This window comes from Phoca vitulina, unplaced genomic scaffold, assembly GCF_004348235.1.
Source record: "Phoca vitulina isolate PV1807 unplaced genomic scaffold, GSC_HSeal_1.0 scaffold15, whole genome shotgun sequence".
Taxonomy (NCBI): Eukaryota; Metazoa; Chordata; class Mammalia; order Carnivora; family Phocidae; genus Phoca; species Phoca vitulina.
In genome coordinates, this window is record NW_022589718.1 from 38,073,656 (window position 1) to 38,099,943 (window position 26,288).

The 26,288-nt window shown below is 41.8% G+C and overlaps 1 protein-coding gene across 2 annotated transcripts in view; it reads left to right on the top strand.

The window, feature by feature from the left end:
• Window positions 1-26,288, top strand: part of CSMD1 (CUB and Sushi multiple domains 1) — a 2,006,418-nt gene that overhangs the window by 1,946,495 nt on the left and 33,635 nt on the right. For both annotated transcript variants that reach the window (XM_032413252.1, XM_032413253.1), the window contains exons 53-57: window positions 5,610-5,783; window positions 7,140-7,313; window positions 17,408-17,596; window positions 20,260-20,433; window positions 21,449-21,631. In XM_032413252.1, the coding sequence (XP_032269143.1) occupies window positions 5,610-5,783; window positions 7,140-7,313; window positions 17,408-17,596; window positions 20,260-20,433; window positions 21,449-21,631 (894 nt within the window). The remainder of the gene's footprint in view (window positions 1-5,609; window positions 5,784-7,139; window positions 7,314-17,407; window positions 17,597-20,259; window positions 20,434-21,448; window positions 21,632-26,288) is intronic.

A 26,288-nucleotide genomic window follows, 5' to 3' on the forward strand; every position in this document is an offset into this window, starting at 1 on the left:
GTGCCCACATGCTGGCCCCCAAGGTTTCAGACAGCAACCTGGGCTCCGCAGGGAGAGTGACCACTTCCCAGCCATGGAGTCCTGCCCTTGGCCCAGTTTGCAGTGAACCTTGACTCAGGGGGACACCAGGAAGCTAAGCCGGTCCTCCGTGGCGACAGGGCATTCCAGTCCCCACCTTGTGTGCTATGAAGTCAACTGGGCAGCTTTCAGTCAACCTTGCTCCCAGTCTCTGTTTTAGTTAAATTTTTTTGGCAGATTTTATCCCTCCTAACCCAACTTTAGAGAAAGATTATGAAAAGCAATCCCCCTTTTTTATTTTGGGGCATTCTAACCAAAATATAGTAACAGTTTATACATGAAAACAATAATACAGCTTTCATTATATATAGAAGAGCATAAACTTATAAGCCAGTGATTGTCAAAGCTCATGATAAAAAACAATCACTTGGCAAACAAGGTGAAACATCTAGATTCCTCTGACCCAGCTCATTCTTCTACAGAAAAATGAAATCTCACCGGTACTGGGATTTCGTGGAGTTCCTATTCCATTGTTCAGTTTGTCTTTATAGGCCAATCTGAATGGTATTTTTTATGATATAGCATGTGGAGTACAGAGAATCGCCTGACCAGAACTGGACAATATCCAACCTGGCATTGAATTCTTGATTCTGCCACTGATTCAGAATCAGCTTTAAGAGTTGGTGGATTTCCCACTGCAGAGTCATACCTAGTCTGCACATGGAGACAATGTAGGGTTCCAGAAACACGGGAGAAATGGAATTGCTAATTCGTATTTGAAGTAGAAGGAAATTTGGCAATTCCTTTAGGATATGTCTCTAAACCTATCTATCTTCTGAATTAAAAATTCTATGGAATTACAATTTTTTAGCATTCTGCCTTGTTCCTCAGCCTGCTGCCAGTCGGTGGTATCGGGCTCAGCTTAGCGGCTGATTACTAAACTCATTAGCAGGATTGATATAGAAATAAAGCAGGCTCATGCTCATCACTCCCAGGATTTTCTTTCCACACTTTACTGAAAGCATTTCCAACTGGCACTTCTCAAGAATTGACTTCCTGGTGTGATTATATTGGCCACAGAATTGCCTGTAAAAAACATTTCATGATCTGTGTTTAAGCTGAAGCCAAATGTTAACAACAAATAAAGGAGCGAACAAAAACACGGAACCTTGGGGTCATGGCATGGGGCTTGCCATATGATCACATTGTCTTAATGAGTTGATATTTTATTTTGAAACATGTAGGACTGCCCTCATTCCAATGTCTTTTTATATTTTGCAGTTAATAGATTTTCTTATTCTTTGCTATTGTTTATGCTTAGTGGACCTGTGATAACTAAACCCATCCAAATCGTGGCAGGTGCATGAAGTAAAGTACGGGATGTACAGTTCATAAGCTGAGAAGGATAAAAGCAGATACCCTTGTGGTAAATGGACAATTTGGTCATATAACTCCATAGTCTTCATACTTTAACAGAGACTAAAATGTAAATAAAATTTCTCATTTCAGCAACTAAACTGCCTTTCTATCATCTTTACCTGGCTAACGAAAGCACATCCCTCAGACCTCAGATGTTGCCTGTTTCAGGCTTTCTGATGTGCACTCTTGGCGAGGTTCCCTGACCCACTCCTCAGCCTGCTAGGTGCACACACCCTCAGGCCCTTTCATAGTCCACCTCCCCATCTCTTTTTCACTCTCTGTGTGGATGTATCTTACTGTCTGTGGTTGTATCTTATCCTCTGTGTAATCTCAAGCCCAAGAACATTGCTGGCTGGTAGGAAATGGTCATGAAATTATCGTCAAGTATGAAAGTCGCCTCGCAGACAAAGGATTTGGATACATTTTGACAGTGGAAAGGACATCATTGTCAACTGTGAGGTTGCTTTATTTCTATTCACTGGCACAAGTATTTGATGAGTGACTCATACCTTGTAGCCCTGGATGGAAGCATGAAGGTAGTTACAAAGCATTCCATGGCAGATACAGAGACACACTTTCTACAGAGTGTGTATAACAAAACTGGGGCTACATCAAGGGTAAAAGAACTCCCAAAGGATTTAGCAAAATATTATCATAAAATCATAGAATCTTATACTTGAAAGAGACTTCAGAGTACATTGAGTTCAAATTATATCTAATGTAGTTTTTTCCCCATAACATTTTTACATAATGTTGACATTTCTTGTTAAATATTCTAGGTGAATATTCTATATTTGTGAATAGCCTAGAATTGGTTTACGACTTTGAATGTTTTAAAACAGAACTCGGCAGGGGGCTGGAATGTTATAGAAGAGAACATCAGATTGGTCTGTCTTAGCTTCAAATTGGGAAGTCACATGGTCTTCATTCATTCAAATTAGGAGGCGCAAGTAGCAGGTGATGCGGTTGATTCTCCCCTTCAGGCTCTGAGCTGAAATGAAAAGCTTTTGGAAGACATCCTCTCTTTTCTTTTGGTATTTAAGGCCAGCTCGTCAGAGAACTGAAATGACCAGGTCTCAGGGAAGAGTCGCTGTTAGGAATTGCTATTTCCACACATGGCTGTCAACCCTTTGATTTCGAAAGTATACAGATCTCTCCTTGACTACTAAGGGTAGCTCTGTGCCAGGCTTTCAAAAAGACAGTGCAGCCTCAGACTATGTGCTCTTACTAAAAACACAGTTGAAAAGAAAATGTTTATTAAGGTTTTAAAATGAGTCTAGACAGGGGTGTTTGTCCAAATCAAGGGTGAGACTGAGCAGATACTGTAAGCGATGGGGGCTTTCCATCGCACTGCACCCTCTTCAGCATCATCCACTTGCCCTGGAGCCCAAGCCCTCTTCTGCTGGAGTGGTGGCAGGCTTCAGAAGTAACCCCCAAAGCACTTGGCATGATCTAGAACAACAACCAAGAGTTAGGTGACCCACTCCCTCTTGAAGATCGGGCTGTGTTGTTTTGGTGCACATTTCTAGAAAGCAGATCTTTTACTGGTCACCTCACAAGTGACTGGGCTCCTCCCAGTCTGGGCCAAGCCTGTGTGCCGCCCATCTGGCTGCCTTACTCGTCATTGTCACTGGGATTCGAAATTGGCTCCATGCCCCTACCCAACAGTGTGTGCTGTGCATGTGGCAGCCTCTGTTTAGGGGATGGCTTTGGAGCCAAGGCCAGTGTTCTGTGTGACCTTCACCGCTTCAGAGGCTCATTCTCCAACCCATGGAGCACATTCTTCCTCCTCTGAGTTCTCTGCGTGCACCAAGTCTCCATTTGGGGGAGGTGACCTGGCCTCTTGCCAGAATCGACTTAATCGATCTGGCCAAATGGAGAGAACCTGTCAAGACAACAAAGAATCAACCGAAGCTAGCATGACTTTTTTGACCTGACCTCTTATAAACGTTGTTCAAGCAGGGATGCCTAGCCATTGATTCGGTTTTCTCCCTCTCTGCTCTGCACAGTCACCTTGCCGATAATAAACTTAGCTCAAAACCCAGGAGAACACAGGGCTGCTGAACACTGTTAAGCAGAAATATAAATTATTATTTTAAATTCCTCCAGAATGGTGACATTAACTCCAATTGTTGCATGGCAACAACTTGCAACTTTCTCAACCTTGGGGGTAGTCTACTTTGTGTAAAGCTTTGACAACTATGTGCTCTATTTGGGAAGTAAATGGCCAGGGGAAGTCTACCGCAAAATATTCTGCAGGTATTCCAACCCGTGTCACAACCTCCCCATGTAAACTTTGAGGTTTGGATGGATCATTTAGGAAATGGTGGTGAATGGCTTTCTCTTCTTCTCTATCCAAAATCCATGTGTAACATGGATCCTTGTGATGTTGGGTGCTCCTAACACTTCATATTTTGTTGATTAGTAAGATGCTCTTTCCATAGGAGAGGAAGGGAGAGATTAGGAGGGAGGGGGGGCAGGTGAAGAGGAAGGATGATGGAACAGAAGGGAAGGGAAGAACTTGGAAAGGAGAATGGAAAGACTGACAGAAACACCTAGCCGTGCCCTTCCACATTTCCTCTGTGCCACATGGCACCTTACGATTGTTGAAGGGGAAAAAATCTTCAAGGATGCTAGATAAGAACGGGAAGGCAGACTTCAGTCTGGACCACCACCATAGGTACAGGGTCACTGCACTGGGATTTTACAGTGGGGGAGAGAGATGAGGCTCAGCTCTCAATGCTGCATGGGGAGTGGAGGTTACAGCCGAGGAGAGGTGCAGTCCCTGATGGGAAATCTCCAACAGGGAACATCAGAGGTAAGGGGGGCTTCTGGCTAACCTGACCCAGCAGGATCTTGCTAAAGGTAGGCCAGGTGAGCAGACCTCACCTGGGGGATGGGGGGGTGGGGAGGAAGCCCATCAGATATGGAGGGTGGGGGCTTCTTAGTAAACTGACTCAGCAGAGTTTTTGCTAGAACTGGATTTTCCAAGAAGGGGCACGGATGGGCCTGTGAGACTGAAGTTGAATCAAGCCAAGAATCTTCATCATCACTCCATCCTTCTGCTCACAAAGAACTGAACATCCCTTTACTTCCTTCTTCACATGGATATTCTCTATTATTGAAGCTTATCTGACACCATGCTTGCTGAATAATCATCTTCTTACAGTTCGGATTCCTTCCCCTCAGTGCTTTTCTCCTCCCCTTCAGTGTGAATGTCCATCCTGATTGCACCGTCCTGCCTTTTCTGTTCCCGCTATGCACTCTGCTCATGCGCAAGCCCAGGCACCTCGAGCTTCAGCTAACATCGATAATCCTGCTTCTCCTAAATCCGCTGTCTTCAGGCATCCCTCCCCTGAAGGCTAGACTCCTCTTTCAACTGATCACAGACCAGTTCCACCTAGACACTGTTTCAAACCTAAGCAGGTGCCCATGTTTGAAAGCAAGAATATTTTCTGATATTTGTCTTGCCTTTGAAATTCCACAAATAGTTTAGCAATCCACTGTCTAACACTGGAAATCCTTAGCATCCTTCTCCTTACCGTCCATGTTCAATAGGCTACAAAACCTATCCATATTAACCCAAAGTGTCTCTTCCCTTTTTATGGCTTTTATTTGCAAATACCATTAACAAGAAAAATAACACAGGGGCGCCTGGGTGGCTCAGTTGGTTAAGCGACTGCCTTCGGCTCAGGTCATGATCCTAGAGTCCTGGGATCGAGTCCCGCATCAGGCTCCCTGCTCAGCAGGGAGTCTGCTTCTCCCTCTGACCCTCCCCCTCTCATGTGCTCTCTCTCTCTCTCTCAAATAAATAAATAAAATCTTAAAAAAAAAAAAAAAAAAAAGAAAAATAACACAAAATCTAAATAAGAAAAAGAAGTAAAAGAAATGCATGGGGAAACCATAATTGGGGAAATAGTTTCATTAGCAACTTGTATTTGTTAGCAATTTCATTATTTGAAATATTACTCATTATACAGTTGTGGAGAAAAAATGAACAAGTTACAAAGAAAAAAAACTATTTCAAACAAAAATATATGTGAACGGGAGAAATAACAATAAGACACTCAATGATGTTATTCAGTTGGCAGTAAGGGTAAACAAATTGTGAATGTAGTACTTTTATAAAAGACAAATTCTCCAAAATGTGTTTATTGGTTTTCTGTTTGTAGCTGGCCACTGCGGTTCCCCGGATCCGATCGTGAACGGTCATATCAGTGGAGACGGTTTCAGTTACAGGGACACTGTGGTTTATCAGTGCAATCCTGGTTTCAGACTGGTTGGAACTTCCGTTCGGATATGCTTGCAAGACCACAAATGGTCTGGACTGACCCCAGTCTGTGTCCGTAAGTACATTGCGAACAAATTCAGCAGGTGCTTCCTTTGGTGACATTTTCTCTTGGTATGAAGTCTTAGCACAGACATGTGTAGCCTCCAGAGTGAAAGAGAATGGAGAAGCGTCCCTTTCACCTGTGCTAAGGATGCTGTGGGTCGGCTTCCCTTTTCCGTGTCCTTCCTCCAGACTCCTGTCCACAGTGAATGTGCTCCCTAACTCATCTCAAACAGGTCCCAGGATGAGTGATGTCATGCACTCATTTTCCTGATTTTATCACAGGATCAACAAGGTGGAAACAAGCTAATTATAGGAGGACAAAGATGCTGAGTCTGAGTCTGCAGGTTGGCTTTGCAGAGTCCCCAAAATAGCCTCACACCCCTAATCTTCTGTGTTGTTTTCTATTTTTGTCATTGTTTCATTAAGAACACAGAGTTTTGTAAGCAGGCCTTCCTTTAACAGAGAGAGGTAAAACTGTATAATGATTGTCTTCTAATTTTATACTATCCAAGATAAATATTGACCTGTATTTTTAGAAGACGTCATACTGTCTATTGCAAAATTTATTTTAAATCAATTGTTTTTTTTTTTTTTTCCTCTAGTATATTCATTTTCCTGTGAATTAAACAAAGGAAATGTTGATATAGCTCTAGGATGATGACAGGCATTCTCTGGGATGGTGCAGTGGGAAATGTGCAGAGTTCAGGGGTGAAAGCTTTGCTAGAAGAAAGAACTGTTGACAAGATAAATGGGGAGGGGAAAGCCAGTTTTATGACTGTAATGTGTTTCTTTTGAAAGGGCCACTGAGGATATCTTTGGGATTTGTATGGCTGTTATTTAGGGTGTTACATTAATGACGTTCACCACATTTCAAAAGATCCTATAATTGGGATTGTCAAAGGAAATGCTGTTTGAGCACACACACTTATTTTGCTAATTTCATGGTGTTTGATATTGGAATAACTTAGGCATATGCAATTTAAATTATCAGCCAAGCCTCTATAATATTTCAAAACAAGTGTTCCAAAAACTGACTGGTGTATTCTAAAGGGAAAATATTCAAGATTCGCAATTAAAGAATTTTAGCACCTCTTAATTTTCACTGCTTTATTATAGAGTTATCTGATATTCTGTCATGACGTAAGAACAATTACTATGCTGAAGAAAGTACATTTGCCAGTGTTGGTTATTTTCCACAATTATAATATAACCCGGTGGTGGGTCACCTTACAGTTCTCCCTCACTGTTTCCCCTTCCAAACATACGTGGGATTTGTAACATGCCTGGATGTCTGTTGGTGAGGAACTCCAAGGGAGGGCGATGGCCTGGGTATTTTCTGACACTGATGAGGGCCTGTCTTCCTACACAGCCATCACGTGCGGCCACCCCGGGAACCCTGCGCACGGACTCACCAATGGCAGTGAGTTCAACCTGAATGACGTGGTGAATTTCACCTGTAACACTGGCTTCCTGCTGCAGGGTGCCTCTCGAGCCCAGTGTCGGAGCAACGGCCAGTGGAGTAGCGCTCTGCCCACCTGTCGAGGTAGGAAAGGCTCCCGGAATGAGCCCTGTCAGCCAAGGGTAGCAGGCGGGTGAACATGCTGAGCTCGGTACCCGTGTGTGTGATGCTTCATCTCAAAGCATAGGATGCCATATCTCAAGGCACAGGATGCCACAGACGTTTTCACTGCTCATGGCGGGGAAGACGTTTGTGAGAATAAAGCACAAATCCTTCCATGGCCTTTGTTGGTACTGGCCAGGTGTTCGAGCAGAACAGTCTAGGACTCTAATTAAGGTAAACTTGTCTTCCATCTCTTTGTCTTGATCCATTCACTCATCCAGACAGCATCTTTGCATTTTGAGCTTCTAGACCTACAGATCCATTTAAGAAGTTCTCATTGCTTTTAAATCTTTTTTTTTTTCCATTCATTTTTTTAATTGCCACACAGATCTAGGCTAAAACCTGAATTTTCAAGAAAATGGTATTTTGGAGCTTTTGTATTTCTAGATGTTTGAGCTCATAGTATGTAAGTTTCTGCTTCAGTGCTTTCCATTAAAACATCTCATGCGCTGAAGGTGAGTCAGACTTTACTGTGAAGGTGAAGGAGTTTTTATGGCAGCTGTGGTATGAGAGCCCGATACTCCGTGAGTTTTCCTCTCGCTGACAATCACCCGCCTTCCCACTGGGCTCCCAAGGAGGCTGCATCCAAATAAGACAGTAGCACAAAGGGATCTAAGCAATTTTTAAAAATAGTTATGTGAAATTGGTAACAAACTGTAGAGTACTGGTACAGGTTTCTGCTGGGCTTAAGCTCTAGACGAAGCGAAGTCTCCTAATTTCACTTCCCTCTAAACACTAGTATCAGATTCACCCTATTTCAGTGTAGAGGAAATCTTGCCACGAAGAGAAAGCCCCGTTGGTCCCCTTGTCCTCACTCTCCCCAGAAAGCAGTGTTTTGTCTGTGATGTGGTTGGGTGTGGGGTGCAGAACGCACTTTCTCACTGAGTTTCCTACGGAAGAGCCCCTGGCTGGTCTCCTGACAATGTGGGTGGTCTGATCAGCTTGAAAACTAACAAGTTTACCTTTTGTTATTATTATTGTTGTTGTTGTTGTTGTTGTTATCAGTGGTATGAGCCAGGGGCCAGGGTGGAGCGTGAGCGGGGTTAGGGGACATCTTTGAATGTGTGTACCCACCCGCACAGAACGCTGGCTTCTGCGCGTCTCGCCTCTCGGCCCTGAACGTCAGGACAGCGGCAGGAACCACCCTCCGCTCTCCCAGGGAAGCGTGAGCTTCACATTCTGCCAGAAGTGGTGAGGACGGGGGCAGCTGCAGAAAGACGCAGCTATTAACGTCTGCCACGTGTTCATGCGGCTGTAGCGATTTAGAAAAAGATTAACCAGCTTTAATCAAACCCTTTTCTCCACCTGTAGGACAGGGAAAAAATAGCACAACTGAAACAATGATTAAAAAATGAATGCCCATAAACGTGGGTCCAATCTGTCCTCGTGCAGGGGTACGGCATAAGCGTGCGTTGATGGCTTAGGTACATCAGAGCGCTCTGGATCTGTTCCCCAAAGCCCTTCTAGCCAACTTAATATAACATTTATTAAGCTCCTGCTGTATGCCAAATGCTGTGCTACATATGCCCTGTCAGTACAGAGATAGGGAAAGTAATTCATACCTTTAAGGAGATACAGTGAAGAGGGCCAGGGGAGTGAGCTGACTAGGGAGAGAGAATGTCACCCACAGACACTGAGACATCGTCCATTTGACACATAACATCTTGCTGGGCGAAAGATGGAATGAACTCAAATTGTGGGCTTTTCATGATCAAACCTTTTTGTGTGATCTATATTCCATTTTCCTCTAACTTATACCAAAGAAGAGGAGTAGAAATTAAATGCCATCATTTATTAATGGTTTTCAGGGTTTTAGATGCTGTCCTTTAGATGCCTACGGCACAGTATAATGCTGGGATGTATAGTAACCTCTTCAATCTTCATTTTGCCTTTTCTTACCTTTCTCCCTTTTCTCAAAATATACGAAGTTACTTAATTTTTAGCAGACTTTATTTTTCAGAACACAGAAAGGAAATGTTTTAAGTTCGTAGAAAAATTGAGCAAAAGAAACAGATTTCCCATGTAACCCCTCCCCACACAGACACACTGCCTCCCCCACCATCAGCATCCCCACCAGATGGTGCATTTGTGACAGTTGGTGAACCCACAAGGACACATCGTCTTCTCCTAAAGCCCACAGTGAACATCAGGGTCACTCTTGGTGTCGTTCATTGTATGGGTTTGGACCAATACATAATGACATGTATCCACCCTGAGAGTATCATACAAAATAGCTTGACTACCCTAAAAACCCCCACTGCTCCACGTGTTCATCCCTCCCTCCCCAACTAACCCCTGGCAACTACTGATCTTTTTACTGTCTCCTTAGTTTTGCCTGATCCAGAATGTCATATGGTTGAAATTATACTGGATGTAGCCTTTTCAGACTGGCTTCTTTCTCTTAGCAATAGGCATTGAAGGTTCCATACCTTTTCATGTCTGGATAGCTCATTTCTTTCTTTTGCTGAATGATATTCCATTGTCTGGATGGACCACAGTTTATTTATCCATCACCTACTGAAGGACATCTTGGTTGCTTCAAGTTTTGGTAATATAGAGGTTTTTGTGTGGACATGAGTTTTCAGCTCCTTTGGGTAAATACCAAGAGGCATGATTACTGGATTGTATGGTAAGAGCATGTTTAATTTTTTGAGAAATCACCAACTGTCTTCCAAAGTGGCCGCACCATTTTGTACTCCCGCCAGCAATGGGTGAGGGTCCCCGTTGCTCCACATCCTTGTCAGCTCTTGGTGTTGTCAGTGTCCTGGATTTTGGCTGTTCTCATAGGTGTGCGGTGGCTCTCCTGGTTGTTTTAATTTGCATTTCCCTGATGACGTATGCTGTGAGGCATCTGCTGTGCTCACCTACCAGCTGTGCATCTTCCTTGGGGAGGTGTCTGGTAAGGTCTGTGGTCCAGTTTGTAATTGAGTTGCTTGTTTTCTTACTGTTGAGTTTTAAGTATTCTTTGGATATTTTGGATTAATAGTCCTTTATTCCTCACCTCCTTTGCTAATATTTTCTCCTACCCCGTGGCTTGGCTCTCATTCTCTTGGCCCTGCCTTTTATAGTCTAGAACTGTTAAGTGTGTGCTCCATCTTGAAAGCTGCTACATCCAGTGCATCTGGTGAAGGGGGGAGATGGCTGGCAGATGCAGTCCTACGGGCATTAGTGGACTGGGAATCGCTAGAACATCTCCAGGGTGCCTTTGCTCACCACTTCTTGTTCTCTGTTGTTTTGTTTTCTTCATTTATGAGCTAAGAGATAGGATCTAGGGAACAGAATTTACATGTTTATTATAAAACCAGGAAAACCATGATTTCTAAGAGCACAGGCTCATAAAGGTGGTGAAGCCTTAGGAAAAAAATGGCATAAAACTCAAAAGTTGAAGATTAAAAATAGCTACTTTTTAAAAAATTTTTATTGTTATGTTAATCACCATACATTACATCATTAGTTTTTGATGTAGTGTTCCATGATTCATTGTTTGCGTATAACACCCAGTGCTCCATGTAGTACGTGCCCTCTTTAATACCCATCACCAGGCTAACCCATCCTCCCACCCCACCCCCAGAACCCTCAGTTTGTTTTTCAGAGTCCATCGTCTCTCATGGTTCGTCTCCCCCTCCGATTTCCCCCCCTTCATTCTTCCCCTCCTGCTATCTTCTTCTTTTTTTGTTTTTCTTAACATTTTTATACTGTGAAATACACTGAATATTTCATAGTTATCTTATCCTTGTCTTCTAAACTTTGTGTAATTCTTTCTGTTGAAAACACATGAAAAGACACTTTTCCAAAGAAGATATACAAATGGCTAACAGACACATGAAAAAATGTTCATCATCATTAGCCATCGGGGAAATCCAAATCAAAACCACATTGAGATGCCACCTTATACCAGTTAGAATGGAAAAATGGACAGGGCAAGAAACAACAAATGCTGGAGAGGATGTGGAGAAAGGGGAACCCTCTTACACTGTTGGTGGGAATGCAAGTTGGTACAGCCACTTTGGAAAACAGTGTGGAGGTTCCTCAGAAAATTAAAAATAGAGCTACCCTATGACCCAGCAATTGCACTGCTGGGTATTTACCCCAAAGACACAGATGTAGTGAAAAGAAGGGCCATATGCACCCCAATGTTCATAGCAGCAAAGTCCGCAATAGCCAAACTGTGGAAAGAGCTGAGATGCCCTTCAACAGATGAATGGATAAAGAAGATGTAATCCATATATACAATGGAAAATTACTCAGCCATCAGAAAGGATGAATACCCAACTTTTGCATCAACATGGATGGGACTGGAGGAGATTATGCTAAGTGAAATAAGCTAAGCAGAGAAAGTCAATTATCATATGGTTTCACTTATTTGTGGAACACAAGGAATAGCATGGAGCACATTAGGAGAAGGAAGGGAAAAATGAAGGGGGGGAGTCGGAGGGAGAGATGAACCATGAGAGACTATGGACTCTGAGAAACAAACTGAGGGTTCTAGAGGGGAGGGGGGTGGGGGGATGGGTTAGCCTGGTGATGGGTATTAAGGAGGGCACATTCTGCATGGAGCACTGGGTGTTATACACAAACAATGAATCGTGGATCACTACATCAAAAACTAATGATGTACTGTATGGTGACTAACATAACATAATAAAATTAAAAAAAAAGAAAACATTTCATTTTTTAAAAAGATTTATTTATTTGAAAGACAGAGAGTGTGGCGAGGGGCAGAGGGAGAGAGAGAATCCCAAGCAGACTCCCCACTGAAGGCAGGGCCTGACTCGGGACTCCATCCCATGATCCTGAGATCATGACCTGAGCTGAAACGGAGAGTAGGACGCCCAACCAACTGAGCCACCCAGGCGCCCCTATTGAAAACATCATAAAAACATACTACGCAGAACTCTAATCAATTATGAGTGCTTTAAAAAAAATGTAGTGAACTAATTCTTACTCCTTTTTTCCCACCACCAACAAAATTAAATTGGCTATTCATAGGTTATGAAGCATCATTTTCTTATTTTCCTGCTCACGGTCGGGTTTTTATGAGTTGTAGAAGAAAATGGAAGAAGCAGGAGTAAAGACCAAAAAGAAATAGAAACACAGATTTTTCTGAAGAATTATGTTGAAATTAAAAAATATATATATCTTCCACGAAATGAAGCCGTTAGCTAAGAAGTCAGGACTACTGATTTCTACTTTTTTCAAAAACCAGACTTTGGGAGGAGATGGATGTTTGTGGCCTCGTTGGCAGTGAGGGTCTCACAGATGTACACTTATCCCCAAATCATACAGTTGCATACGTCAGATATGTGCAGCTTCTTACATGTCAGCCGTCCTTCCGTAAAGTGGTTAAAAATAAGAACACTAGACTTGTCGGAATGAGTGTTGACATTAAAGATTGAAAAGCACTTTGGATTCCGTTTTGGATTTCTGATTTCCAACCAGATTCTGGATTACAAGTTAAATCACATGGTTCTATAGTCATCATCTCACAGACCTGCCAAGGAAAACCTTACAAACTCTTTATTGATGATGAATTAATACACTTTAATAAGTGGGTAAAGGATGTAAAAAGTATGCAGGGAAATGTATTGTGTTGAATGTAAGAATTCATTATGAAAATTGTTTCTGAGAACCGGAGATGAAACTCAGAATTGCTTTAATCAGTTCAGAAGCAATTGAAATTTTCAGATTGTCCCAGTCAAATAATAAGATGGAATCAAACCCACAACAAACCTATGAAAGTACTGTAGGAGTATCACTGTCCAGATGACCCCGGGTCCACGCTATTAGTGACTGTGGCAAGCTCTCCTGAGTATTCTGTTACGCTTTTTACTTTATATTTACGTAACCTAGAAGAAAGGAGTCATCTAATTTCTATTTTTGAACAGCTAGAGCAAGTATCTGGGACTGAAATCTGTCATGTCCCCTTGTCCAGAGAGTTTTTCCAGGAAGACTTGGTTATTGCTTTGGGTCATGCACAGAATCAAGGACCTGGGGCAGATGCTGATTCCAGTAACTGATGAGGGTACAGAACAGGACGAACTAGAGGCAGTTAATGACGTCGGTGTCTAATGAGATGTTGCACAGACAGATGACCAAGCCGGATGGGGGAACGGGGCTCAGAGTCTGAGTGCTTGGCGGCCCCCCACGGTGTGCAGCATGCCAAGGGAAACTGAATCACTCATAGAGACTGAGGGTAAAGTAAGTCAGATCCAATAATTAGCAAATCATGTTTCAAAACTGGCGTTCTAATGTTTCATTAGTCAGGTTATCCACACGCTCAATAATCAGACTAGGGCATTATTGGATAAACTGTGTCTGACTGCAGCTGTGTGGGAATAATTCAATAGGACAGGCCTGAAAAAAATGCACGAGCAGATTTAAGCCAATATTAGGTAAAAAGGACAGTTAGTACTCAGAAAAGTTTAAAAGGGAATATATTTTTAAAAGTGTAAGTCATAGGATGTGCAATGTTTTTATCTCTATATGTTAGCTCAAGTATTTTTTTAAAGACTTTATTTGCTTATTTGAGAGAGAGAGATAAAGAGCACAGTGGGGAGGAGAGGGAGAAGCCGGCTCCCCACGAGCAGGGAGCCCCAGGCAGGGCTTGATCCCAGCACCCTGGGATCATGACCTGAGCCAAAGGCAGACGCTTAACCGACTGAGCCACCCAGGCGCCCCTAGCTCGAGTGTTTTTAAAAATAACTTCTCCAAGAGTAAGGAGTGTATGTAGAGAAGAGGTTCAGTACGTAGCCTATAAAATATTATTGGAAGCTAAGACTTACAGCAGGTACACTCAAAAAAAGAGAAAAAAGAGTGGAGCGGGATCCCTTTGGGATTCATGTCACCAAGAAATACTCATCCATCTTTACAAATACGCTGGACTGGACAGGTTCAGGAGGGCATTCCTTACCTCGTTCCAGAGTAACTGTCTTTGTGACCTCAGGCGTGTCACTGATCATTATAGTAATGTCCTCCCTTCCCCTCCGACATACCCAAAGGTCCCCATGGAACACATTCTGTGCACTCTCTGGAACTTCTCCAGGATCAGCCAAATATCTATGATATCCGTATTTCTCATTCTTTCTAGCTGATGGAATTCAGCTCTGCACCAGGTGTTGCTACCTGGACCTCAAGTGCAAGTGCTGGCTCGTAGTGTGTGGGGTGGTGGGATGTTGGTGCAGGTGAAGAGCTCCACAAAGAGGTATCAGTGTCTCTCCCATGCATTACGCTCTGCTGGGCACCACGTGGCGAAGTAGACTGTCAGGTTTTCTCAGCAGGTCTGACTTGGTCTGACTTGTCTTCATTAAACTTATTGGTGATTTCACTTGTGACCAGAAAGTTGAAGGAACTTGGTCCTTAAACTTTGCTGGCGGCTCAGGAATGCCAGTCACACGAGCCTCGGCCCACCAGATCCTGCGACAGGGATCCCACACAAAACGGGAGGAAGGAAGCAGATGGAGGAGCTGTTGTGGGGGTTGAGTGGGTGCCCACGAACTCCTCTGGAAGGCAGCCTACTTCCCGTGAGGCAGAGCACACTTGCACACAACCATGACAGGGACTGTTTCAGAACACCCTCCCTCCATTGTGGGCAAATAAATCAAGTTATCCCTGCCCCCGGCAGAGAGACACAGCTGAATCTCCTAGTGGAGCCTCCAAAATAAACCAGAAGGGATGGAAGAGTGGATGGGTCTGACCGAAACTGCACAGGACTGATTTGATAGGATAAGATTGGGGAAAAAAAAAAAAAAAAGTAGGGGCAGATTTAGGAGATGTGTAGACACAACTCTTCCAACATAAGGAAGAGTTCAGTTTCCCCACTGGCGCTCAGGGACTCTTTATGATTGTCAAGCATCGTCACTGCTCACTAATTTAAGGGTGCTGGAGATGCCTGGGACCCAGAGCTCCAGGGTTCCTTCCAGGAGGCTCTGTGCGACCTAAGATACCAGAGTGGCCACCATATTGAGGGCATCCGTGTCCACGACGTACCTGTCCTCCACCACGGGCAAGAGCGGCCACCGGGGAGAAGCCCAGCCTGGGGTTTCAGAGCCGTCAGGCAGGAAACCAAGTATTCTCAACCCTGCAGAGAGAGGGATGCAGCAGGATCTCATCCATCTTGCAGCAATCTCATCTCTCTGCAGCAGACTCCCTATTCTTCGTACTGTCATCTCCAGCTGGATCCTTCTTTCGAGTTCCAAACCCACGATGGCCCTTGCTTCGTACAGCTCTGCCTTCTCATCCACCACACGATCCGCCTCTACTAAGGAGAGCTGGGACACACCATGAAAGTATAAACAGAGAAATGCAGGAGCTCAGCGGGGGCAGGCAGAGTCCTGTGCAGCACTGGGATCTGTCGGGCGTCCCGGCAGAAGCGTCCGAGAGCCGGCTCAGTGTCGTCCGTCCGTGTAGGTCGCCTCCACCCTCACGGCCGGAGACTCTGATACTGTGCTGTGGACGGTCTCCCAAGAAGAGCATAAGCACAAACACGAGCACACAATGTCTTCAGCACGCAGGCCAAGGAAACGCTTTGCTGCTGATGGAGGTATAAGACCAGGGACCTATTTCTATCTCCTGGGCTGCATGCATGACTCCAAATGCCAGAATGCACCTATGCAGTTGTTTTTCACGTTATAAAAAATAATTAATCTTTCAAGTATATTAGACATTCTCCAGGTGGGTAATTCCCGCTACTTCAGTGGGTTTGGTGATAGTTTTATTGTGGATGTAATGCATTATGGAGCCTTACAATGATCTGTCTGTGCTCCATAAACATTTTGTTTTGGCTTAGAAGAACTTGAGTCTTTCTTCTATAAGCTCAGGGTTGTTCTAAAAAGCATAGAATACTATTTTGTGGCACTGAAAGGGGTCTCTGTAGTCCTCTCTTCTGCCCTACACCTTCGTCCTCACTACAGAGAGGACATCAAATGCACAGATAGAGTAAAGGGTTTGCCCCCAGCCGCTGGGACCCGTGACTTGCAGTGACTGCCCGAGAATTAGTTGCAGGGCCCCTTTCTGAGCCAGAAATATCTGGAGAGAGTGCAGTTTTCACAGCAGCTGTCTCATTCACTGGTGTGGGGGTCAAAGCATGAGACAATCAGGGGTGCTTTCTTTTCCTCTGCACCTGCGGAAGCGCATTGCTAATTCCCTCCCAGAAGCCAACAGGCATTCAGGCTAATAGAGTGCCATTCAGATTAACCAGAGCCTGTCCTGTGTGCCCCAGCAGACTGTTCTCTGCGGGGCTGTTTCTAAAGGAGGAAGAGGCTTCAATCAGAGGCGGGCTTGATTTACATTTCTATTAAGTGTTGATGGAAGAATTGTCATTTTTATTTGCATTCCACATGCAGCAGAAACGGGACTTTAGGCACACATATTGAAGCATTAATTAATACATGTAGGTGGCCATGGGGGTGATTAATGACTGTGCCACAGACGGCCCTAAAATACTACATCCCAGTAAAAATATTTAAATGAAACTAACTTGAGCGGGTTCTATTTTAACACTTTCTTTTTTTAAAGATTTTATTTATTTATTTGACAGAGATACAGCGAGAGGGAACACGAGTAAGGGGAGAGGGAGAGGGAGAAGCAGGCTTCCCATCGAGCAGGGAGCCCGATGCAGGGCTCGATCCCAGGACCCTGGGATCATGACCTGAGCCGAAGGCAGATGCTTAATGACTGAGCCACCCAGGCGCCCCTATTTTAACATTTTCATAACATAAAAACTTAACCAGGAAAACTATTTTCAGACTTCACATTGAAGTCTCTTCTTAGGAAATAAATAAAGGAAATTAGCCTCACATCGTTAAAATTGCCAGAGTAGCACATCGATCGCTTGACAGTTTTTGAAGCATAATGGCCCAAAGCAGCAAGTGAAGGACAGCGTGATGATGAGCCGCCGCCGTGATGTTGTCATCTTACAAACTTTCTAACGTGATGAGGAGCGCTCCCCCTCTTTGCAGCTCTCTTTTACTTCTAAGTGTATCTGAATGATGTCTACCTTTTTTTTTTTTTACCCCTAGTGGTGAACTGCTCAGATCCAGGCTTTGTGGAAAATGCCATTCGTCACGGGCAACAGAATTTCCCCGAGAGTTTTGAATATGGAATGAGTGTCATGTATCATTGCAAGAAGGGATTTTACCTGTTGGGATCTTCTGCCTTAACCTGCATGGCTAATGGCCTATGGGATCGTTCTTTACCCAAGTGTTTGGGTAAGTGAGGGTTATTTTGGATTCTTGTGCCTCAGAGCCCGTAAGACCACCAAGAGAACAATAACAACAACATTTTAAGTCTTTATAAATTGTATAAGTTATATGATACCTTATTGACTGGCCAGAAAGCACAAACTACAACTCAAACTAGTTTAAGGGTCAAAAAGGAGAGGGGACACTGGTGTGTTCTCATACCTGGCTTCAGAGAGAAATGGACCTGAGTGTATTGGACAGCACTTGGACTCATTCTGTGCTTGTCTCTACTTATTACTGCTTGTCTTCTACTTGAACCCAGCAGACACGCTTATCCTACATGGCTCAAACATGGTGGCTAGTGACCTCAACACCTTGCACCTCTCAGCTTCACTTTGTCTGGACCCAGATTCAGAAATGTTGGCAAAGGGCTCTGGTAGGGAGTATTTATCTGTTGACCTACGCTCTATGGCCAGAAGGGCCAAGTACCTGATGGACCTAATGTAGGTCTCATGAGCAGTTCTGGCACCAAGAGTTAATACAATAGAAAAGATAGTATCTGATAGTCTCTTCCTCCTGACCCATCTGATTAAATAAGAGGAACGCAGATTGCCCTAAAAGAATGGGGGCAATATTCTGGGCAGAAAAATTACAGATCCTCACTATGGCCTCCCTCAAAACATGATCAGTATTTTAGACCATGGAGACTAACAAGAATACACTTTTCCCCAAGTGGGTATAGTCTTACCTTCTTTTAACTTGAAAAAGCATATTGTCCTTTAGCTCAAAGACTTCATCTTATTACAACAGTCTGACAGTTTAGGAAAAGGGGTGACTCTCCTTGGTCTTTTAAAAATCATTCAGAAACAAAACAATCCTTAAAATCAAAATGTTATCTTCTTTGTATTCATTTTGTGTGCATAAAGAATGTGGGAAATGACAATTACATCTTAAATTGAATTTACTGAAAAAAAAAGTGATAATCTATCTTACCTCTTAGAATTGCAGCGTTTTTGGTACATTTTCAGAATAAATTAGTCCTGGACAAATTTTTTTCCCCTGTGATTCAGTGTCCCTCATAACCCCTCCCAATCTATATGGAACCTTGTCTCAAATTATAACAATATAATTAATTTCTATGGAGAAAGAGTGACTTCTTTCAAAAGAAATGCACAGCCTCATATGATCAAAAATGCATCTGTAAATGCATCTGTATTAGAATCTTCATCAAATTTTACCTGCTTTCTGATTTTCTAGGCCGTCACACGTGGGAATTTTTCAGAGAAATTAGTTTTTCTTTCTTTGTCTCCCCAAACATTTCTTTTGCGTCTTCCCAGGCTGATGTGAGTCTTCCATTAGTTTATGTAATGATGCCAGTGTGCTCCAAATCTCCAGGAACTAGGTTGTAAGTGACTCTCATTCTCCTGGGTGGCTGGTTCCCACCACTTGCTATCATTAACAGTTGGAATTACCATGTGTCTGGGAATACAGGTTCTCAGAGGAGCTGTTTCCTTGTACATGCTTTAGAGCGGTGGCCAAGAGCAGTTTTGCTGTTATGGTTTCACTGATTTTTTTTTCTCTCTTAATTTCACCTGGAACTGTCATTTACCAACTGCTTCCTGACTTGGCTCTAATTAGCTTCCTTTTTAGGACTCTGTCTAGGTAAAATCTCGTTCACCAATGAACGGATGTCAGTGTAAGACCGGATCAGTGTAAGGGCTAATGTGACTCACGGGGATGCTCAATGCCTTTTCACCTTCTAACCCAACCTCTTCAGTTGAGATCACTTTGGGGTTAGCAGTGATCAAATGCAAATAGTCTGGGCTGTTAAATCAGCAGCCTTTGAATAATTTGTTGGTAGCCTGAGTCCAATCAGCTGTTTGCATGTACAGCAACATTTGTCCATTGTTAACCCTAATTTGGGACTTTATAGAAAAGGAGAGAGAAGTCTTCACTGTCCTACATTAATCTGGATTCCAGAGTTTTCCTCTTTGAAAGATAATTTATGATTAGATTATAGGCCTGATTTGGCATGATTTTAAAGAAATGAATGGGAATACTGAGATTATTTTATAGAGTAACTTGAGGAAAAATTTAATCATTAATTTATTCTTTATTATTATTATTATTATTATTACTTAAACATTTTAAACTGCCACCTGTTCAAAGAAAAATTGTTAGAAGTGTCACCGTAGATCCATGACCTGAAACAGTAAGCAGATAAGACAGAGTTCTGAGCCAAGCAAGTATATAATTATCATATTAGCTGAAGAGATAATGGAAATAGTTTTCATGAATCTATGTAATTTCTAGCTTTTTGTATCATACTGCTTTTTTGGATTATAGTTAAGGACAAATGGAAAAGATGTAGATAGAGTAACTTTCTCTTTGAAAGCCTAGCTGTAAATTTCTCTCTTAAGCAAAACTACCTCAAGATAAAACAAAATGAAACAAAAACAAATGTCGACAGACCCTCTTCTTGTCTTTAGTAGTACATGAATATCAAAGGTGGGGGAGTGTCACCTGGAAAATGATATTGGTTACCCACAGGGAACTGCAGGAATTTGCCAGTATGTTTAGCTGCTTTTCTTTAATAGGTGATGTTTGTATGGGTGTCTGTGTGGGAGACCTACCAAGGTAAAGCAGTTCAACAGGACTGATGTACTCATTTACTTTAATTTTTCCTTCAGCCATATCATGTGGCCATCCAGGGGTTCCTGCCAATGCTATCCTAACTGGAGAACTGTTTACATATGGTGCCATAGTTCACTACGCATGCAAAGGGAGCCGGGATCTTGTAGGCAACAGCACTCGAGTTTGTCAAGAGGACAGTCACTGGAGCGGAACGCTACCCCACTGTACAGGTGAGGAATGATACCATTAGTTAGTGACTTGAAAGGTTGTGTAACAGTACAGTTATTTGAAGTTATTATTCCATGTCCGGCCAAATGCGCCAGTGTTCTATATGGTCATCTTCATCCTCATCAATAACTTCGAGCGCCAGTCACTTCACACTTCCTCTTGTGGGAGTCCTTGGAGTTCTTCGTCACCCTGGCCAAGAGGCCTGCCTCCCTTCACTCAGTTTGTCCCTGTCCGTTCCTGATTCCTTGTCCGTGCTTCCTCTCAATTCTTCCACATCTTTCCTGTCTCAGGAATTGATCATTACATTGACGCCCTTTGAAAAAAAAATCTTAATTTTTTCATGAATAGTTCTTAAATAAAACTCAGTGAATTAACAACTCTGGACATAGCTGAGAAGAATCAAACCTCTCATTTGGTTGTTCATTACCCAATACACTTTAATCCTGTTTCGCTTTTATTATCCATACTGACACAGTGGACAAACCCTGCGTTCATTATTCCTAGAATTTTATTTCTTCCAGAGAGTATCAATTTTTTGTCATCCACATATTTTGATAAGCTTCTTTGTGTTTAGTTATACAGGAACAATTTCTTCATGATTTTCACCTTTGCACTATGATAAAGAAAGTCTTTCTCACAAGATTTCCAGAATGCAGTATGACTATAACACATTTAAATAACTTTTCATTCTGGGGTGTCTGGGTGGCTCAGTCGATTGAGTGGCTGACTCTTGGTTCTCACTCAGGTCTCACGGGTCATGGGAACAGGCCCTACCAGGAGCCCCTCATTGGACTCCGTGCTTAGCAGGGAGTCTGCTTGAAGATTCTCTTCCTCTGCCCCTCCAGGCCACCCCCTACCCGCGTGTGCACTCGCGAGTTCTCTCTCTCTAACATAAAAATAAATAAATAAATAAATAAATAAATAAATAAATAGCCTTCGTTCTCTTTAAACATAACAGCTCTGTTATAAACTTGTCTAACAACATTATGTTTCACCATATTTGTTTCTGTTCAATAGGAAATGACCCTGGATTTTGTGGTGATCCCGGGACCCCAGCACATGGGTCCCGGCTTGGAGATGAACTCAAGGCCAAGAGCCTTCTGCGCTTCTCCTGTGAAATGGGTTACCAGCTGAGGGGCTCTCCTGAGCGGACATGTTTGCTCAATGGCTCGTGGTCAGGATTGCAGCCCGTGTGTGAAGGTGAGTACGTTCAAGTCATAAAGTCAACCTTTACAGTTGGAACCATGTATTTCATTCTAAAATGACTGGTACCATTCCACAGAAATCCTAGAGACTGAACCTTTGTATCATTAAACTACTTTCCCCCAAAATGTATAAGAGAATCATCAAAACTCATGACTGGGTACATGGAGATATACTGACTATTCAAAAGGTTATCTAACAGATCCTTACCTTCTGAACGTTTATAACCTAGAAGAGGTTTCTAATCTAATAATAATCTTTATGTGATTTGGTGGTGTTTTGTGGTTGCTGGTAGTGGATAACTGAGAAAAAGGAACAGTGAGTAGAAGCAGTGTAAATGCTGATGGGAATTCTTGCAGGCTGGGATAGGCTTCACTTCCCATGTTATTTCCAGTCTATTGGTGGCCCTTGTCCAAAACACTGCATTGCCAAAGAACTTAGGGTGATTCTCTGTATAATATTTTGGAGTGAATATATTTTATTTTAATATTTGAGAGGCCTAAGAGGACATGGTGGGATATCTCAGTAATAACAGTAAAAGACCATGAATACTTACCATGTCATGTATTGGCAATGCTCGCCTTAAGCAAAGGTGTGATGAGATACCACAAATTTGTTTAGAGTCCAAAAAGGAACTGATTTAGAATTCAGACAGATAAGACTTAAATGTTAGAAATATTTAGCAAACAAACTTCTCAACTACTTAATGTTCGAGTCCAAAAAGCTTACACAAAATAAATATCCATTTTTACATGTCTGAAACAGTTTCTATATAAGTTGACCGACTTGAATAAACTCATGCAATATCAATACCAGAAATATAAATCGTTTTCTTAATTTTCATTTTCTCTACTGTGCCATCTCTACTCGTACCTATCTCTCACTTTATTATATGTCTTATATAGAACAATAGAAAATAATATATGTATATAATCTAACTATATTGTATGCAGTCAGACTACCTTATTTGTAATCTCATAAAATCATATATAAATAATATAATCATATATATATGAAAATATATATACATATCTTATACATGTGCATGCATATATATGTTTGTATATATTCTCATCTGAGTAGAAAATTATCTTGGATATATCTACACCTAGATAAAGATATATGTATATATAATAATCCAAGGTAATTTTTGACTCTGAGTCACCTCCTTACAATCAAGTTAGTGTAAATCTTAAGATTAGGCCCTAAAGAAGTTGACTTAAATCAAACATGACTGAATGGTAGTGGCGGGATCCCACTGCCACTGTGAGCTGCAGAATGATACCTTTTTATTGACTGAAATATGGGACTCTAAATTAGTACTTTTTCTTACTCAGACACAATTTTCTCAATTCCCTCCCCTTCTGTATAGTTTGAATATTAAAATTTGCATGATAGCATCTCTTTCTCACTAAAAACAGAGTGTTTTCTATTCTATAGTATGGTACCTCAAAGTTATACATACATTTTGTACCTGCATTTTGTAACCTACATTTACACCCCATCTAATCTTTTCCCTCTGTACTACACAAGGGAATTGTTGGTCCAGGATATATTTAAATATTATGAAAATTAAATAAGAGTTCCACTTCACTCCATGACATGTTGAATGACAATAGGCTAGCCTTCTTACTGAGGACAACCATAAAACAACAAAACATATGAGACAATTATCTTATTAAACAACAGACAGTGCATGACAATGTTCTGTAGGAGAAATCAGGGAGGTGAGCCCATAATCACCCCATCATTCTGTATATTTTTCTTACCATTCAGTTGGAAAGTGGAACCCAGGTAGTAGGGTGGCTTGGTAAGGGGATGCAGTAGAAATTATTCTAGGCTACTGAAATAGAACTTGCAGAACAGGGCCAGCTGAGAATGGGACAGCCCCATAAGTCTGGTGAGCATTCACTGACTGAGGGCCAGACAGACAAGCAGTAGTGAGACCAGTGATGCAATGACCTTTGGCTGCAGAGTTGAGAGTGGACCTGCGATATTAGACGTCATACCCTACTGAGAAACACTGGACATCTGGCCAGTCAGAGCTCTCACTGTGTACCTAGGACATTTCACAGATGCAGAGAACTCCATGCATTATGAATATGTAGCACTCCCTAAAATAAGAGGAACATGCTAGAACTAAGAGCAAAAACATGTTAGGATTAAGTCTGAATAGATCTCCTCTCACAGAGAATGAAACTGATGGCAGGACCCAGAAGATCTACAACCAATTTAAAAGTCCACCAGAACAAATCCCAGCATCTTTTGAAGGAATGACATAATCCAGGCAACTTTTTGTTGACAATGTCCAGTATACAATAAAAAATTACTACATATGCAGACCTCAGAACAACATGACCCATAGTCAAACAAACAAACAAACAAAACCATAGAATTAGAATCTGATCCTGAGATCCTGATCCTGAGATGCCCCAAATGTTGAAAATAATGCACAAGGACTTGAAGCAGCTATTTAAAATATCTTCACAGACTTAGAGTCATAAACAGATAGGAAATCTCAACTGAGAAATGAAAATAATAAAAACACAATCAGATGGAAACTCTGGAATTGAAAAATACCATATCTGATATAAAAACTTTTCTAGATGAGCTTAGCAGATTAAAAATGGCAGAAGGGTCAGTTAACATGAAGACAGATCAATGAAAATTATTCAATCTGAAAACAAAGGAAAAACATAATATCCTATGGGATAATATCCTATGGGATAATATCAAGTAGTTTAACATACTTGTAACTGGAGTTCTAGAAGAAAAAGAACAGAGGAAGAATGGAGCAGAGAAATGGTTGAAAAATTACTGGTTAAAAGTTAACCAAATTGGGGAGCCTGGTGGCTCAATTGGTTAAGCAGCCAACTCTTGAATTCGTCTCAGGACATGATGTCAAGGTTGTGAGCTTGAGCCCCGTGTTGTGCTCCATGCTGGGAGCCTGCTTAGGATTCTCTCTCCCCCTTTCCCTCTGCCCTGCCACTCCCCCACCCCGCCACACAAAAAAAAGTTTACCAAATTTGTTGGGAAAACATAGCTCCCAAAAGCAGAACAAACCTCATTTAAATACATTTATATTCTATTACAAATGGTCATTCACTTGGGTCTGTACTTCTGTATCAGGTTTCTGATATAAAAAGCACTTTACTTTGCACATTTAAAAGGTGAAAAAAATTTAAAACAGTTGAGAGTGAGTGATGTTTTTCCATAGAAATCTCACTTTGGTGCTGTGATATAACACCGTGAGTTCTATTCCAGCAAAACATAAATGAATTCATTTATTTGATTAGGAGAGCTTAATTGGATTCCACTTCATAATACACCTAACTTAGACTATACAAGTATTTTTAGAATAGCATTTGGTTTATCTAAAGGTAGAAATTCAAGTGTTTCTTATAAAATCCTTAGAAACTTGGCCATTAAAATCTGTGTACAGAAAGAAGCAGAAATATTTCAATATGGCAAGTATTTCTCAAATATGCTATTCCCCACAAAATTGACTACCTCCAAACCTGCATTGTATAGAAATCATGGGAAGTTGAGTAATAATAGTATAATTTACTCTCACTGTAACAACAAATGATGGGAAGGAATATATGCCTAATCCTAACCCCCCCCCCAACATACATGTTTAAAACTTTTTGGAAGATCTGTATCTTTCTTTTTTTTTTTTTTTTTTCTCTTGTTATCATAGGTCTGGATCTTTGGGACACATATTATTCTCTATAGAAAGGGGGGTTACCAGTGACTTTTGCATTTCCACCAGTGTTAACCATGATTATGTATTCAGTCTACTGAGAGTATCTCCTTCCTGATGAATCACCTTTTTTGAATCTATCAAAAGCCTTAGAGCCTGGGGCGCCTGGGTGGCTCAGTTGGTTAAGCGACTGCCTTTGGCTCAGGTCATGATCCCAGGGTCCTGGGATCGAGTCCCACATCGGGCTCCCTGCTCTGCGGGGAGCCTGCTTCTCCCTCTCCCACTCCCCTTGCTTGTGTTCCCTCTCTCGCTATGTCTCTCTCTGTCAAATAAATAAATAAAATCTTTAAAAAAAAAAAAAAGCCTTGGAGCCTGATGGGACATTTGAATAAATGGTAAAAAGAAAAAAGAGTTCATAAAACACAAAATAAAAAACATAAAATAAAAATATTTTAAAAACTCTTAAACGAAAAAAAAAAAAAAAACTCTTAAACGTCAAAGAAGTTATATTTCTAATATATTTCCATGATTTCAGATCATGTTTTCTTTGTTAGCAATCCAGTCTTTTAATTATAGACTCACTGACTGAACTTTTCAAATGGATCTATCTTAGGAAGCTGCTTAAATATAACTACATCATTGGTTTTAGTTGCCTTAGGCAACACTTAATCCTCTTTCCCATGAGATTGTGATAAAGCCTACATTTTATCCAGGTAATAGATGGGTGATGACAGTGATTATAACAAAAATGACAACGCATCAGCTACCGTGTATACCCTTACTACCGCTAAGATGCCAGATTCGTTCTAGGCATTTTGCGCGCAGCATGTTTAATCTTACAACAACCAAGAGCATTTACCTTTATTATACCCATTTTACAGTGAAGACACTACATGTCAAGGACTTGATTTGGTCATTCACGTTTACTTAAGTTGTGTGAGCAAAGATTCA